At 43.7% G+C, this 17382-nt stretch overlaps 1 protein-coding gene across 2 annotated transcripts in view; it reads left to right on the top strand.

Annotated features, from left to right (window-relative positions):
- NMNAT2 (nicotinamide nucleotide adenylyltransferase 2) overlaps nucleotides 1-17382 on the top strand; it is a 206644-nt gene that overhangs the window by 144057 nt on the left and 45205 nt on the right. The window contains exon 1 of one of the 2 annotated variants that reach the window (XM_011995334.1): nucleotides 7357-7561. The exons of the other annotated variant lie outside the window; for it this stretch is intronic. Within the exon in view, the coding sequence (XP_011850724.1) occupies nucleotides 7492-7561 (70 nt within the window). The 5' untranslated portion in view covers nucleotides 7357-7491. Of the gene's footprint in view, nucleotides 1-7356; nucleotides 7562-17382 lie in introns of those variants that run through there. 2 annotated transcript variants of the gene reach the window in all.

Here is a 17382-nt window from a genome sequence, read left to right as displayed (position 1 = left end):
AAAAAAAAAAAAAAAAGATTGTCTTCCACTTCATAGTATGCTTATAAATTTCTAAATCTGTCATGGTGTATTAGTACGTTTTCACACTGCCGATAAAGACATAACTGAGACTGGGCAATTTACGAAAGAAAGAGGGTTTAATGGACTCACAGTTCCATGTGGCTGGGGAGCCCTCACAATCATGGTTGGAAGGCAAAGAGGAGCAAGTTGCATCTTACATGTAGGGCAGCAGGCAAAAAGCGTGCCTGTGCAGGGAAGCTCCCCCTTATAATACCATCAGATCTCATGAGACTTACTTGCTATCACGAGAACAGCACAGGAAAGACCTGCCCCCATGATTCAGTTACCTCCCACGGGGTCCCTCCCACAACATGTGGGAATTCAAAATGAGATTTGAATGGGGACACAGCCAAACTATATCACATGGTTACACTGGGCAGAACACCAGGGCGTGTGTGCGGGTGTGTGTGTGTCTGTGTGTGTGTAGGGGCCAGACGTGTGAGGTGAACTGCACAACTCTTTTCTTAACTCTGTTCTGAGAAGAAGCCCACTTCTTGGATCCTGTGTGAGAAAAGTAAATCAGTAACCAGATTTCACGGTGGCCATTAATCATTCAGGTCGTAAAGCAGACCCCTGAGAAGCGGTCGGCAGGTCCTGTCAGGGAGCTTGACTGGGGACAGGCCTCTTTGTCCATCCCCACCATTTTCACTTTCAGGAGAAAATATCCTTCCCAGCGCTAAGACACCAGTGCAATTAGCTTTGCCTAATTATTGCCTAACACTGTTTTGAATCTAGAAAATAAAAGACTGCTGAAAAATCCCTTTACTGCTTCTTGTCTGAGTTGTTCCCTCACAGTGTTTCATAAAGAGCCAGTTAATTAATTAGGGCCTGTAAGGAGAAACAGGCTTTCTTGATCTTTGGCCAAGAATTCCCCAAATCGCTCACTCTGCTTGTTCCAAAATCCTGTGCTCTTAATGACTGGGCACAGAAACCATTAATTCTGTCAGGTCAGGGGGTATTTCGAAGCTTCAGTACCTGACACCCTAGACTGGAATTTGGTTTGTCAAAACAAAGGGAGGGGAGTGGATAGTGAAGGAAGAAGGCAGTTGAGCAGGAGCTGGTTCTAGACCAGGGCGCCTCACTCAAGCAGGGGCAGATCTCCATGAGCAGCCTCACAGGGTGAGCAGGAACCTTAGGACTAATCTCTTACGATCTGCGTGAGTAGCTGGGAAATCCCTTTGTCACGCAGGACATTTGTCATATGCTACTTGACTTGGTCACTTTTTCCAATAACAGTCCCTTGTGCTAAAAGGGGTGGAAAAACACTCTGAAATTCCAATGTCCTTGTTTTTTTTTTATTTTTCCCTTCCCTTTGGGCTGTAATTCTTCCACCTGTGTTGGCATTATGAGTTTCTAGTTTCCCTTTGAAACAGAGGCCTTGTTTATGTGTAGAACAGGATTTTTCAACCCTGGCACAGTTGACAAACTGGACCAGATGATTCTTTGTTGTGGGGCTATCCTGTGCATTATGGGATGTTTAGCAACACCCCTGGCTTCTGCCAACTAAATGACGGTAGCACTTTCTTCTTACAATTGTGGCAACCAAAAATGTCTCCAGACATTGCCAAATGTGCCCTGGGGGGTGATTAACCCTGGTTGAAAACGATTGATCTAGAACCTTTTTAGGAATAAGGGTCTTCCTGGTTTTCCTGGGAAACCACTGGAGACAGGAGAGAGATCAGAGCAGGCTGGATGCATTTGACTCAAACTCAGGCTCATGAAGGAAAGAGGAGTAATTATGATTTTATATCAGAGGCATTCTGGAAGACAGGGTTTGCTGTATTACTCTGGTGCTAGTTCTAAAGCATTAGAATGATGTTATACTCTGCATTTGCTGTTCATGCAAGGAGCTTTTGAAAGCGGTTCCAGGATCAGGGCAGTACAGGAAGCTGGCCTAGAGATACTAAGATTCAGATCACCAGGCCAAGGTCTTTGAACAATTAGAAATACAGTATTTTAAGAATGTTTGGGAGAGCCCATCTGAGACCCACCCAGGTTGACTCTCCAGATTTACCTATTCTAGGCAGTCTTTCTTCTTCCTCTTAAATTAAAACTGCCCTCTCGGTAAAGGTCAACAAATTCATCTTTTACATTCCAAGAACAAAGCTATGGACTGCCCAAAGTGAATTTCCATGATTCTTCAGGTGTCCACCCAATATTTTCAGGGAAGTACTGAGAAGGTTCACCCAGTATAAAATATTTGCCATGCCTTGAATTAGGGTGAAAAAGATAAAGTCTGATCTTCCAGGGAGCACTGCAACTTTAGCTAAAAAATGAACAAAACCAAAATGAGCGGGAGAAGTATGCAGAAGCACTTGAGCAACCCACTTAAGAGCATGAGGCTGTGGGACCTTAGCCTTACTTAGGAATTTTGTACAGGTTTTCATAATTCCTGGGGTCTCCCTTCTAGTCTTGGGCTTGGGGGGACAGTGCTGCCATCCATTTCATAAACCAATGAGATAAAACCAGGTTGTTGAATAAACTGCTGTATTCTTGGGACGGGATTTGATCAGGTTGGATACAATCACAACAAAACAATCTGTGTAATGAATGAGCTGTAACAAAATTCAATTCTACTATAATATTACTCTCCACTTAATGTAGGCCTTTTTACTTTTAAAACTAATATCATAGTTATCAAACACATTAACGTGCATAGTATCGTGTTTAACTCAGAGGGAGTGACATGAGGCCTAGAGATGAGTGAATTCGGGCCTGTTTTATTTCAGACTCCTGGAATCGACTCCTAAATGATCTCACTGCCTCTGCTCTTGCTGCCCTACATTGATTTTCCACCCAACAGCCAATCTCTGAAATGTAACTCAGATCACTCTGTTGCTTAAGACCCTCCGAAGGCCGGGCACAGTGGCTTGTGCCTATAATTCCAGCACTTTGAGAGGCCAAGGTGGGAAGATCATTTGAGGCCAGGAGTTTGAGACCAGCCTGGGCAACATACTGAGACCTTATCTCTACAACAAATTTAAAAATTAGCCTAGTGTGGTGGCATGCACCTGTAGTCCCTGCTACTCGGGAGGCTGAGCCCAGGAGTTTGAGGTTACAGTGAGCCGTGATTGCGCCACTGCACTCCAGCCAGGGCACAGAGTGAGACCCTGTCTCAAAATAAACAAAAACCTTCCAAAGGTTTTGAATAAAATCCCAAACTTGTTCCCCGGGCTTTCCAGGCCTTTTCTATCTGCTCCTTCAAGCCTCTGACTTCAGCCTGTTTTCCCAGCGCTGCAGCCATGCCAGCAGCTCTCCCACCTCAGGGGCTACAAAGCTGCTCCCTCTCTCTGTGACACTTTCCTCCTCACTGTCGTGTGGCTGGTGGCTTGCCATTTGCTTCTCTCCCCAGCAGCCCACAGCACCCAATCTCTACCTTCTTTCCCTGTGTTATTTTCTTTGCTGCTCTTATCATCACTATCTGAAGTTACTTTAGACTCACAGTTTTACTTGGTATTGTTCTGTGATTTGATATTTTTTTCCCATCTAGTGATGTGTCTTGGAGATCTTCCCATGTCAGATTAGACAAATCTACTTCATTCTTTTAAATGGCTATATAATATTCCTTCAAATGGTGGTACCGAAATTTAACAGCTTCCTTTTTTATTCTCGATTTTTTACTATTACGAATAATGCTGAAGTGAACCATCTTTTTGAATACATCTCTGTGCACATGTGCAAGTTTTTTCTGTAGTATAGATTCCTGGAGGTGGAAGTGCCAGGTCAAGGTCATGCCCATCTCTCATTTTGTTAGATGCTGACTGCCATATTGCCCTCCTAAAAGGCTTTATCAATTTATGCTCTCATCAACCATGTGTTAGAATGTACACTTCCCCATCCTCACCTGCACTAGTCATTGGCATTTTAAAAACATTTGCTTTAAGTGATACACAGTGGTGTCTTATTTCACATCAGAATCCTAAAGACCATTTCAAGATTGTTTCATGCTGGTGTCCACTGGGATCATACCTCTGGGTCAGTTGAGGGAGAAGCAGCAAAATCCTCTATGAGCTCTGAGACTTTCATAAGACACATGAAACCTTTCAAAGCAATGTCGTCCATCGCACAGAAACCTCCTCGGTCTCAATGCCAGCAGAGCTCAGTCAATAACTTGGAGAACTGTGGACCAGCCTGACGTTCCTGCATGCGGCTCTCCCCCATCCATCATCCAAACACACCTCAGCTGAGGCTCTAAAGTCCGTCAAAATCTGCCCAAGTGCAGCACACGCCCTCCCCCACCTTGGCTGCTCTGACATTACTCAGAATACTGTGGGCGGGGTGCGGTAGCTCACGCCTATAATCCCAGCACTCTGGGAGGCTGAGGTGGGCAGATCATCTAAGGTCAGAAGTTCGAGACCAGACTGGCCAACATGATGAAACCCCATCTCCACTAGAAATACAAAAATTAGGCCAGGTGCGTGACTCACACCTCTAATCCCAGCACTTTGGGAGGCCAAGGTGGGCGGATCACCTGAGGTCAGGAGTTCAAGACCAGCCTAGCCAATGTGGTGAAACCCAGCCTTTACTAAAAATACAAAAATTAACCAGGTGCGGTGGTGGGAGCCTGTAATCCCAGCTACTTGGGAGGCTGAGGCAGGAGAATCACTTGAACTCGGGAGACAGAGGTTGCAGCGATCCAAGATCATGCCATTGCACTCCAGCCTGGGCAACAGAAGCAAAACTCTGTCTAAAAAAAAAAATAATAATACAAATATTAGCTGGACACAGTGGCGGGTGCCTGTAATTTCAGCTACTAGGGAGGCTGAGGCAGGAAAATCACTTGAACCCAGGAGGCGGAGGTTGCAGTGAGCCAAGATCACACCATTGCACTCCAGCCTGGGCAACAAGAACAAAACTCTATCTCAAAAAAAAAAAGAACCCTTTGTTTGGTTTCACTTAAAGAGGAGAGAAGATATCAGGGTCTGGTTGTAGTCAGACCCTCATTCTCTAGAGATGGCTTTCTAAGCCGGAAAGGAAACATCTGCTCTCTCTAAGGGACAGCAGGACAAAAGGGGCAGCAAGACCAAGAAAAACATCTCATTGAGGCCAGGCCAGGGACAAGCTTTGCTGGTCAAAAGAAAATCTTCTTAGATTTAATAACTCCCACATTGGCAAGCTGCACGGTTTTTTTGTGTTTTTTTTCCAAAGAGTTTTTGAGTTTTCCCTGTCCCCCTCTACTTTCCTCCCCAAGGGGTGATTGGACTTCCTCAGGAAATAGAAATATGTCCAACGTCCCTGAGTGCTGGTGCTGTACTAAACTCTTTATACCGTTTATCTAACAGCACTGTGAGCCAGATTAATATTATTACCTCCAGCTTAGAGATAAGAGTTGGCAGCCAGAGCAATTGAGTAACTAGTTGGGCACCCAAGGTCACCCAGCTAGTGACACCTGGGGCAGGATTTAAACCTGAACCTGTAAACAGGTTCTGTTGCCTCTAGGTGGAGGTTAGTATTTTAACTTAAGGAATTGCAAAGGCTTTATTTTGGGGCATTTGTAGGTTATTGTGCATTTCTTTACTTTCAGATTTTTTAGAGAAAAGTCCAGAATAACAGTGGAATTAATTTAAAACTGTGTCTTTCTGTGTCCCTGAAATTCTCACACATGGTACATTTTCAATGAGCTGACTTTGTTTCTCCACTTCTGCAGTAATTGAGCTTCTTCGGTTCAGTGCATGAGTGGTTCAGCGGTTCATTGGGCTTCCTGGTTGAGGGAGGGGCTGGGTAACCAAGTGTATTCACTTCCTATTGCTGCTGTAATAAATCACTGGAAACTTACTAGCTTAAAACAACACAAATTTATGATCTTATAGTTATAGAAGTTTGAAAATCAAAGAATGTTCTTTCTGGAAGAAAACATTCTTTCTGGAAAAATCCATTCTTTTGCCTTTTCTAGCTTCCAGGGGCTGTCTGGATTCCTTTTACCATGTTAAGATAACATATTCACAGGTTCCGGGGATTAGAGTGTGGACATTTTTGGAAGGCCATTATTCAGCCTGCAGCACCAACCAACAGTTTGTCGGGGACTAAGGTCTCCCAGGACATGGGATTTTTAGTGCTAAAACCAAGAAAGTCCCCGCAAACCTGGACAGCTGGTTCCCTAGAAGGGGACTCTGTTCCATGAAGATATTCTTACTAGGGGAAATAGAGAGGGAAGATAAACACAAATAAGAAAGCTGTAAGGGGCCGGGCATGGTGACTCATACCTGTAATCCCAGCACTTTGGGAGGCCGAAGCAGGTGGATCACCTGAGGTTAGGAGTTCGAGACCAGCCTGGCCAACATGGTGAAGCCCCATCTCTTCTAAAAATACAAAAAATTGGCCGAGCATCGTGGCGCACGCCTGTAATCCCAGCTACTTGGAAGGCTAAGGTGGGAGAATCGCTTGAACCTGGAAGGTGGAGGTTGCAATGAACCGAGGATCGTGCCACTGCACTCCAGCTTGGGCAACAAGAGAGAAACTCTTTCTTAAAAAAAAAAAAAAAAGCTGTAAAGGAAACTGTTTTTCCAATGTCATTCTTTAGGGAAAAAGCAACCTTTGACCTTTCAAAACATCCCCGCACTGCAGCCTCAGCACGGCCATACCCTCACAAAAAGGAATCTGTGCTGAATATTCTGTCACCTGTTTTACCCAAGAAAAACAGCTATCTCCTGGATAAAGTCTATTTCAAAGCTCGAATTGTCCCTATGTTAAGAAGCCTTGTACTCAGAAAGGTTAATAAAAGTGTAGAATAAAATAGACATGTAGTTAAAAATGGAGCCTGATTTCATGCGAATGACACAGACTTCATACTCCCCTGCGGATCCATGGTGGTCTTCTGCATCACATGTCCTCCTCCTGTCTTCACTCCTCCCTCCTCACCTTCCACTCTATCCCCCGCCCCACTCCCCCCCCCGCCCAGCTATATTTAGTACCATAGTCTGTGGGTTTCTGAAAGAATTCTCTCATGTATTTTTGAGTTTCACTGAAGGGGAAACCTTGGTTTTGTGTTGTATTTTTACATATGTATTTAGTTCGTGTCATATTTTTACATATATATTTAGCTTTCCATTTCTGAAGAAATATATACCCAAAAAAAAAGCATTTTTCAACAATGGGTGAATTCCAAGAAACCTGGAGTCTGATTTGGAAAGGATGGGGGATGGGAATTGGGTAGCTTTTCCAGTGGAAAGGATTTGAACAGAGGCCACACTTCTGGAGTGGCTCCTACAAGCCGGAGCGTATCAGCATGGTCTGGCAGAAGTGACAGTTATGGAAGGGAGGGTCATAAATCATTTCCTAGCTGTGAGGACAAAGGGATTCAAAGTCTCCCAAGCCAGAGGTAGTGTAGCCAACAAGATCAGCAGCAATGAGGGAGCAACTGCGCCACTTTGTGTTACTCCCTGATGGCCGGCGCAGGGCTGCAAGTAGTGGCTGCAAAAGCCAGACAAATAGATGGAAATCCAGGAACTAGAGGAAATTCAGGCCTGCAAGGGGCTCTGGGAAGTGTATGTTGTTCTCTCTGGTGAGTTCAGACAGCCTGAGGCACATGGTATGGAGGGAGGTGCAGATGGTCAAGAAAACAGGGTTCTGTCGCCAGCGGCCAGTGGAGCTTCTTAAGGTTTGCAGGGCTGCTCTGTGCAAGTCTGTTTAGGGACCTCATCCTGATCTCTATATGCATGCAAGCCCAGCCACCCCTTCTGCTGGTCAGCCACTGGCCACTGAGTCTGGGTAGAAGAACATACCAGATGTGGGTAACCCATCATCCCCTTGGGAAATCCAGCTGCCATCGTGTGCCTTCTGCGGTCAATTGTTTCCCCTAAAAAAGTCCAGTTCCTATCATGCTATCTCCCCACTTTCTTTCCAGCCTTACCTTCTTCTACACACATCTTTCTTTCTGGCATATAGATCTTTTCTTCGATACCTGCAAAATCTCATATCTTCATGCCTTTGTATGTGCTGCCCCTTCTTCCAGAAATGCCTTCCACCACTTCCTATTTCCTTTGTCTTCCTAGAAAACTTCCACCCAGCTTCAAACTGAAATACCCAAGACACAAGTCACGTTAAGTGTTGGTAAGTTGGGAAATCCAGCTGCTGTCATGAATCACAGACACAAGCCTGGGAAGATGCTGGCTCCACAATGCATTGGAGTAAAGGGTATGAGGGCAGGGAGAGGGCATCGTGCTGGTGTACCCCCATTCTCTGCCCAGAGGCCTAAGGACAAGTGTTAGTAGACGGCTGGCCTAGGTATGACTGGCTAGCTGGAGGAAGAGCAAGGAAAATTGCTCCCTGTGGAGAGGAAATCCATAACTAGCCTGTATTTACTGGGGGCCTCAGCCCACTCAGCTAACAGTTCCAAGGGATGGCATGGTAGGCTCCTGTGGTCCCATCTATGGATCAAACTTTGTGGACCATACTACACTTTCAGACTGACTTCAGACTCAAGTAGAACTATCTCACTTGAAAACTGTCTTAAGGCTTAGGCTGGACAATTTGAAGAGGGAGGGCCTGGTAGGATTGTCTGTTTCATGCTCCCTGAAGAATGTGAGCACCTAGCTCCCTGCTTCCCAAAACTATCCAGACTGGAACGGAAGGATCTGGGACTAAAGGACCAAATCGAATAAGCATTCACCTTAGAGTCAAAAATGCTGTGTTCAAATCCCACTTCAAATTCCAACAGCCACTTCCTGTCTCTGTGATCTCAGGCAAATACTGCTGAATGACTCTGAACCTTGGCCTCCTTATTTGGAAAACAGTGATTATATCACCTAACAGTGATAAACAGTGATTATAACACCTATTACAGAGTTGTTGTGAAATTTAGAATGAGAAAATACAGACCAAAGTGCCTAACACTGCACCTAACACAGAGCAGATCACCAACAAATGGTGAGTAAGTTAATTCCTTGGTTTGGCACACAATACCCTCCTGATTTGGCCTAATTCTTCCCTGCCTTCTTCCCAGCTAGCGTCTTCCCCTCAGTTTTGCAAAGGTGCTCCGGCTGTGTGGGGGAGGGTGAGACACCCTTGGTGACGATGGATGAAAATGGTATCATTGCTCTTCAAACAAACCCAAGAAAAGGAGGCTTCAGTAGGGCTTAGAGACTTCATCCCCGACTCAGTTCATCTGCTCACCTCATTTTGTCCCCCTGGAGTGAGTATCTTCCTTCTGTTTTAAAATTGAGGTTTTATTATTTCTTAGATATGACAAGACCAACAGATCAGGAGATGGCTGCTGTTGAAAAGAAAGTTGTTACACTCACAGGTCCCAAGAGGACGGGGCACACTGAGCCATAAGGGGCCGGCAAGGAGGCGCCAGGGTCAGTCAGAAGGCAGAGGGAGTGGAGAAACAAGGGCAAAAGATGTGATTGTGGTTCTGGGAATGACAGGTGAGGCAGGCTCTCCTTTGCCTAGTTTAAATAAATTCAGCAGCCTCGGGGGCATAGGGGATATCCCTAGTTGTTTGGTACCTAGCCTTGGGGAGATTACGGTAGGGGAACAGTGACCCTGAGTGTGACAGCCCAATAGTGAAGGTGGTTGGGGGCGTGGTTGGTCTGGATTGGTTGGTTTGCATTTGAAAAGTGTGCTCAAGGGCCAGTTATTTACTATCCCTAGGAATTGGCTAGAGGGATAATTCCTCCCTTCAAGGGTCAGCAAGTCCCCAAATGTCAAACATCAAAATACAGAAAATAAAAAGACATAGTTAATAACACCCTCTTCTCTGCTGTTGGATTTTAGTTTAGGTCTAATCTGTTCTAAGAACGCTTCCTAGGCCACCCTATCCCACTGGATGACTCCCTCCCTGAAGTCCTATAGCACTTAATGTCTCTGCTGTTCTTTTGGTGTCTTATTATTTCAGCAAAGTGTATGCTGTGTCCCCCATCAGAAACCTCAGCTCCTTGGAGATAGGAATTGTGTCTTACTTCTCTATGTCCCTTACAGCGACTGGCACAGAGCCTTCAACGTAGTAAGCACTCATTACATTTTTGTTAGGGAACACTCAAGGTTCAGTTTAGGAGGCCACAGGGATGATTCCTTAAAGTTTTTTTCTTAACTCCTTAGCAGGAATAACCCTGCTAAGAGGCACTCAAAGCTTGGTTTCTTCCTTTATCATCCAGCACTTGGTCTTCCTAAAATTTAGAATGTTTACAAATCCAGACAATCTTCGTGAAATTCACAAACAAGGAAAATACAGGCAGCTCCAGCTATGACTACAATTCAGAAGGGGTCATTTCTAATTGCAGCTGAAAAGGAAAAATGGAGTTAGTGTTGATGTTCTGACCGCAGTGTTTCTTCCACTAACTCCCTAGAAGGAAGGAGTAGATTACACATGTCAGCCAGGTTCACTGAGTAGCCAGGAGGATATGTGTGTCTCATGAATTTTTTTTTTTTTTTTTTTTTTTTTTCACTCTGTCGCCCAGTCTGGAGTGCAGTGGTGTGATCTCGGCTCACTGCAAGCTCCGCCTCCCAGGTTCACGCAGCCATTCTCCTGTCTCAGCCTTCAGCTGGGACTACAGGTGCTGCCACCACGCCCGGCTAATTTTTTTTTTTTTTTTTGTATTTTTAGTAGAGATGAGGTTTCACTGTGTTAGCCAGGATGGTCTCAATATCCTGACCTTGTGATCTGCCCTCCTTGGCCTCCCAAAGTGCTGGGATTACAGGCGTGACCTACCACGCCCAGCCTCTCATGAATTTTTATTAATGGGCAAATCACTCATGTTGTGTGTTGTGTCTGTCCTTGGCTGGACATCCAAGAATCCAGCACAGGCTATAAGGAAGGGAGATTTACCTGGTTCCAGTGGCCTGGAATGAGTCATGAGACACAGTGGACCCTCAGGGTCCTGAGGACAGCATGTGGCAATGGTCATGGGTCCTCCTCCATGAGCACAGGAACAAAGATGGTGACCAAATGCAGAACGAGTCTGACTTGCATGTCCAATGTTAGAGTAATTTGGCTCCTTCTTTGGGGCAGAACTGATGGACAAAAATAGACCTCATTTTGGGAAGCCTGGCATGAAATTAAATTCCAGGGCCATAGCTACAGCTTTGCCAATGGGCTGGCTTTCTACCAATGTGCAGAAATGCCCTTGTCATGCAAGTTGGAGACGGTGGTGGAGTGGGGAAGGGAGGAGAGCTTCTTTGTGGGTATTCTAACATGGCAGGGGCTGCTCCACCTGTCTTTAGTCCCTTGCTATTTAAAATATAATTTGCAGACCCGCAGCCTTGGTCTCATTTGGGAGCTTGCCAGAAATGCGGAATCTCAGGCAAGCCTGGGACTAGAGTGAGAGATGGCCGCCTATAGTGCAAAATGGAAGGAGGTGCCCCAAAACTCAGTAATCAAGATAAACAATATTTTAAAATACCGAAATCACTGCCAAAAATCCATGATACACAAAATATCAACATTTTAAATAAAAGCGAGATCTGACTCAGCACTTAAACAAATCTGCCGCACTTACCTCATGCTAATCTTGACTCTGATCTCAGGTTCCATCCCAGACCTATAGAATCAGAATCTATACTCTAAAAAGACCCCCAGAGGATTCATATGTAAATCAAAGTTTAAGAAGCACAGCTTTAGACAACATAACCCACAATGTAACAAACCAAAATCTTAGAATCTAGACAGCAGCAAAGATAGAAAGGTATGAGCAGAAATAAAGTTTCAGAAGCATCTAACTCCTCCAGCTTGCTTGCCATTGCCTGGGTTTGCACACCACCACCTTAAAATTGCAGTGTTCTATAATTTACCATGAACATTTCAAAACCTTTTTTTTTTCTTTTGAGATAACTATAGATTTGCAGGAAGTTGCAAGTTTAATACAGAGAGAGCCCATGTACTCTTCACTCAGTTTCCCCTAGTGATTACTGATTACTTAGTCCATCTGGGCTGCTGTAACAAAATACCTTAGACTGGGTAGTTTATAAATAACGTAAATTTATTGCTTACAGTTCTGGAGTCTGGGAAGTCCAAGATAAAGGCCCTCGTAGATGTGGTGTCTAGTGAAGGCCTGTTGCTGATAAATGGTGCCTTCTTTTTTTTTTTTTTTGAGATGGAGTCTCGCTCTGTCACCCAGGCTGGAGTGCAGTGGTGCACTATCGGCTCACTGCAACCTCTGCCTCCTGGGTTCAAGCGATTCTTCTGCCTCAGCCTCCTAAGTAACTGGGACTACAGGCACGTGCCACCAAGACCGGCTAATTTTTGTATTTTTGGTAGAGACAGGGTTTCACCATAGTGGCCAGGCTGGTCTCGAACTCCTGACCTTCTGATACACCCACCTCAGCTTCCCAAAGTGTTGGGATTACAGGCGTGAGCCACTGTGCCCAGCCTAAATGGTGGCGTCTATGTGTCCTCACAACATGGAAGGGCAAATGGGCTCCCCCAGGCCTCTTTTATAAGGTCTGTAATTCCATCCATGAGGGTTCCACCCTCATGACCTAGTCACCTCCCAAAGGCCCCACCTCTTAATAGCAACATGTTGGAGATTAGATTTCAACATATGAATTTTGGAGAGACAGATATTCAGACCATAACAGTTATATTTTCTGTAACTATAGTAGACTATTGAAATGAGGACATTGACAATGGCATAAGGTGTATGTATAGTTTATATGTTATCTTATCAAAAGGGTAGATTTACAGAACCAACACAAGTAAGCTATAGAACTAGCTCCTTACCACAAAGCTCTCCCACAAGCTACAGCTTTAAAGTCATACCTACCCCTTTCCCTGACCCACCATCCCTAACCCCTGGAAAGCACTAATCTTCTTAACACTTTTTTTTTTTTTTTAAGAGACAGAGGTCTCACTATATTGCCCATGTTGGTCATGAACTCCTAAGCTCAAGCGAGCCTCCTGCCTCAGCCTCCCAAAATGTTGGGATTATAGGCATGAGCCGAAATGTCCACACTTTTGAACAACTTTTTGACCATGTTATATAAATGAAATCATATAATGAGCAAACTTTTGAGATTGCCTTTTCTTCACTCGGCATAATGAACTAAAGATCCATCCAAATTGTTGCACGTATCAATAATGTGTTCCTTTTTAAATTTTTATTTGTTTTTATTTTTTTATTTTTTGAAGCAGAATCTCACTGTGTCACCCAGGCTGGAGTGCAGTGGTGCACTATCGGCTCACTGCAACCTCTGCCTCCTGGGTTCAAGCGATTCTTCTGCCTCAGCCTCCTAAGTAACTGGGACTACAGGCACGTGCCACCAAGACCGGCTAATTTTTGTATTTTTGGTAGAGACAGAGGCTGGTCTCGAATTCCTGACCTCAAGTGATCCACCCACTTCTGCCTCCCAATGTGTTGGGATTACAGGCATGAGCCACAGTGCCCAGCCAATTTTTTCCTTTTTATTGCTGAGTATAGTCCCTGCTATGGGCGTACCACAATTTAGTTAACCATTTACCTATTATAAGACATTTGGGTGGTTTCCTGTATTTGATTATTACAAATAAAGCTGTTATGAACTATTCTAGCTCCTATAATTTTCCATATACATTTTAGAATTCTGTTGATATTTACATTTTTAAAAATCTTGTAATTTTGACAGGAAATACATTAAATTTATATATCATTTTGGGGAGAATTAGCATCTTGACTGTGTTGAGTCTTCCAATCCATAACATAGTATGTCCCTTTATTTTTTTGTTGTTGTTCCTAACCACTAGACTATGCTATCCAACTCAATAGAAGCATGATCGCCCAAAGAAATTCAGGATTATCAGCATCTTCTGCTATTTGTCATGGCACTGAATTCAAATGTTTGTTCCTGTGTTCACAGAGGCAACATAGATATAGTGCATATGGGAATAAAGGGTTGAAGGCATCCTTGAAAAGGACTCTCAGTTAAGATTTAAAATGCATATGTCTCTACATTTATTTAGATCTTTGATTTTTTCATCAGTATCTTATAGTTTTTAACGTATAAGCCCTATATATGTTTTATTATATTTATACCTAAGTATTTCATTTGATTGATTAACATTTGCTTTGTATTTTTATTTTGATTTCCATTTGTTTGTTGCTAGCATATGGAAATACAATTAATTTTCTTATGTTGATCTTGTAACTTATGACCTTGTGATAAGTTATGAACTTAGGAACTCACTTATTAGCTGCTGGAGTTTCCTTGTAAATTTTTTGGGATTTCTAGGTAGATCATCAAGTCATCTACAAATAGAGATAGGTTTTTTATTTTCCTTTTTTTTTTTCTGTATGGCTTTTATTTCCTTTTCTTGCCTTATGGTGTGCACTAGAACTTCTGGTTGAATAACAGCAATAAGAGCAGACGTCCTTCCCTGTTCTTGATTTTAGGGAGAAGGCATTCAATCTTTCACCACTAAGTATGATGTTAGTTGTAGGCTTTTGCAGATGCTTTTTGTCAAGTCGAGGAAGTTTCTTTCTGTTCCTATTATACTGAGAGTTTTTGTCATGAGTGAATGTTGAATTTTGTCAAACGCGTTTTCTGTATCAATTGATAGGATCATGAGATTTTTCTTTAGCTTGCTGGTGGATTACATTGAATGATTTTTCAAATACTGAAAAAACAGCCTTGTATCCCTGGAATATGTACCACTTAGTCACAGTGTATAATTCTTTCTATATATAGCTGGATTCTATTTGCTAACATTTGTTAAGGATTTTTGAGTATTCAATCATAAAGGATATTGGTCTGTAGTTTCTTCTTTGTACTATCTTTGCCTGGTTTTGATATCAGGGTAATACTGGCTTTATAAAATAAATTGAAAAGTGTTCTTTCCTAGGCTAGGCATGGCGGCTCACGCCTATAATCCCAGCACTTTGGGAGGCTGAGGTGGGCGGATCACCTGAGGTCGGAAGTTCGAGACCAACCTGACCAACATGGAGAAACCTCGTCTCTACTAAAAATACAAAATTAGCCGGGCATGGTGGCACATCCCTGTAATCCCAGCTACTCGGGAGGCTGAGGCAGGAGAATCGCTTGAATCCAGGAGGCAGAGGTTGCAGTGAGCAGAGATCACGCCATTGCACTCCAGCCTGGGCAACAAGAGCTAAACTCCGTCTCAAAAAGAAAAAGAAAAAGAAAAAGAGTTCCTTCCTTTTCTGCTTTCTTGAAGAGTTTATGTAGACTTGGTTTTAGTTCTTTATAAGTTTGGTGGAATTCTCCAGTAAAACCACCTAGCACTATGCACTCTTACTTTTGTAATTTGATTTGATCCTTATAACAACTTTGCAAAGAAGACATTTTACAGAAACAGTTTCCAGGTCCCTTGGACTGCACTGGATGCATAGTGAGATTAGTGAGGTGGCCGGGAAATAAGTCCAGAGCAGGAGGATGTTGGGCAGGGCAGGCATGCTAGACGTGGGGTAGGGTAGAGCTGGGTTTGAATGAAGTGCTTGGGAAGTGAAGAGATAGGAGAAGGCACTATTTGGAGAACAGGGAGAGTAAAGAAGGTCTGGTTTATTGCAGCAGAGGGTCTGTGACTGCCAAGGGCCAGATAGAAATGACCCCAAGGAGGACTGGAGTGTGAAGGCCCAAGAGAAACAGGGAGAGGCTGTGCAGTTTCTTCAAATATCAGAAGAGATTGTTGCAAGGCCTTTAATTTGACCTCAGAATAAAATCTGAAAACAAGTGAAGTACTACAACTCTTTTAAAAAGCAAATGTGGGACCGGGTACGGTGGCTTACGCCTGTAATCCCAGCACTTTGGGAGGCCGAGGCGATCAGGTCACCTGAGGTCGGAAGTTCGAGACCAGCCTGGCCAATATGGTGAAACCCCATCTCTATTAAAAAATTTAAAAATTAGCTGGGTATGGTGGTGCATGTCTTTAATTCCAGCTACCTAGGAGGCTGAGGCACAAGAATCACTTGAACCCAGGAGGCAGAGGTTGCAGTGAGCCAAGATGGTGCCACTGTACTCTAGCCTGGGCAACAGAGCTAGACTCTTATCAAAAAAAAGCAAATGTGACACACTTATCAGAGTGACCCACTTATTAAAATCCAAATAATGCCAAATGCTGGTAATAAGTTGGAGCAACAGAAAGTCTCATTCATTCGTGGTGGGAATATAAAATGGCACAACCACTTTGGAAGACAATTTGACAGCTTCTTAAAAAGCTAAACATAATCTTACCATGTGATTCATATGGCTCCTTGTGTAGATTCCCCAACCTATGTCTACACAAAAACCTGCACATGAATGTCATATCAACTTTATTTATAATCACTAAAAACTGGAAGCAGCAAAGATGTTCTTTGGTAAATGAATGGCTAAACTGAGGTACAATAGACTATCATTCAGTGATTAAAAGAAATGAGCTGTCGGCAGGGCGCGGTGGCTCATGCCTGTAATCCCAGCACTTTGGGAAGCCGAGGCAGGCGGATCACCTGAGGTCAGGAGTTTGAGACCTGTTTGGCCAACATGGTGAAACCCTGTCTCTACTAAAAATACAAAAATTAGCTGGGTGTGGTGGCAGACGCCTGTAATCCCAACTACTCGGGAGGCTGAGGCAGGAGAATCGCTTGAACCTGGGAGGCGGAGGTTGCAGTGAGTTGAGATGGTGCCATTGCACTCCAGCCTAGGGGACAAGAGCGAGACTTCGTCTCAAAAAAAAAAGAAAGAAATGAGCTGTCGAGCCATGAAAAGGCATGGAGGAAGTTTAAATGCATACTGCTTAGTGAAAACAGCAAGTCCAAAGAGGCTACATGCTGTATGATTCCAACCATATGGCATTTTGGAAACGTCAAATCTATGGAAATAGTAAACAGATCCGTGGTTGCCAGGGGTTTGGGAAAAGAGGAGGCATGAATGGGTGGAACACTGAATTTTTAGGGACATGAAAATACTGGGTATGATACTATCATGAGGGATACAATTGTCAAAACCCACAGAACTCTACAACACAGAGTAAATCTTAATGTAAACTACGGACTATAGTTAATAATGTGTTAATATCGATTTGTCAAGTATAACAAGTGTGCCACACTAGTGCAAAATTATTAATATAATGGGGGAAACTGTGCATGGAGGGAGGTAAAAAGGTGGGAAGGGTCTAAATACATGGAACTCCATGTGCAATCTCCTCAATTATTCTGTAAATCTAAAACGGTGTTAAAAATAGTCTATTTGTTTTTTAAATCTAAGAAATTTCACATTGAAAGAAAAAGAAGCAGCCAGGTGCCGCGGCTCATGCCTGTAACCCTTGCACTTTGGGAGGCCAGGGCGGGCAGATCACTTGAGGCCGGGAGTTTGAGGCCAGCCTGGCCAACATGTGAAACCTGTCTCTACTAAAAATACAAAAATTAGCCAAGCATGGTGGCTCACGCCTGTAATCTCAGCTACTTGGGAGACTGAGGC

Source organism: Mandrillus leucophaeus, unplaced genomic scaffold (genome assembly GCF_000951045.1).
Source record: "Mandrillus leucophaeus isolate KB7577 unplaced genomic scaffold, Mleu.le_1.0 Scaffold484, whole genome shotgun sequence".
Classification (NCBI taxonomy): Eukaryota; Metazoa; Chordata; class Mammalia; order Primates; family Cercopithecidae; genus Mandrillus; species Mandrillus leucophaeus.
The sequence above is the reverse complement of the archived record's forward strand: the minus strand, read 5'-3'. Positions and strand labels throughout refer to the sequence as shown.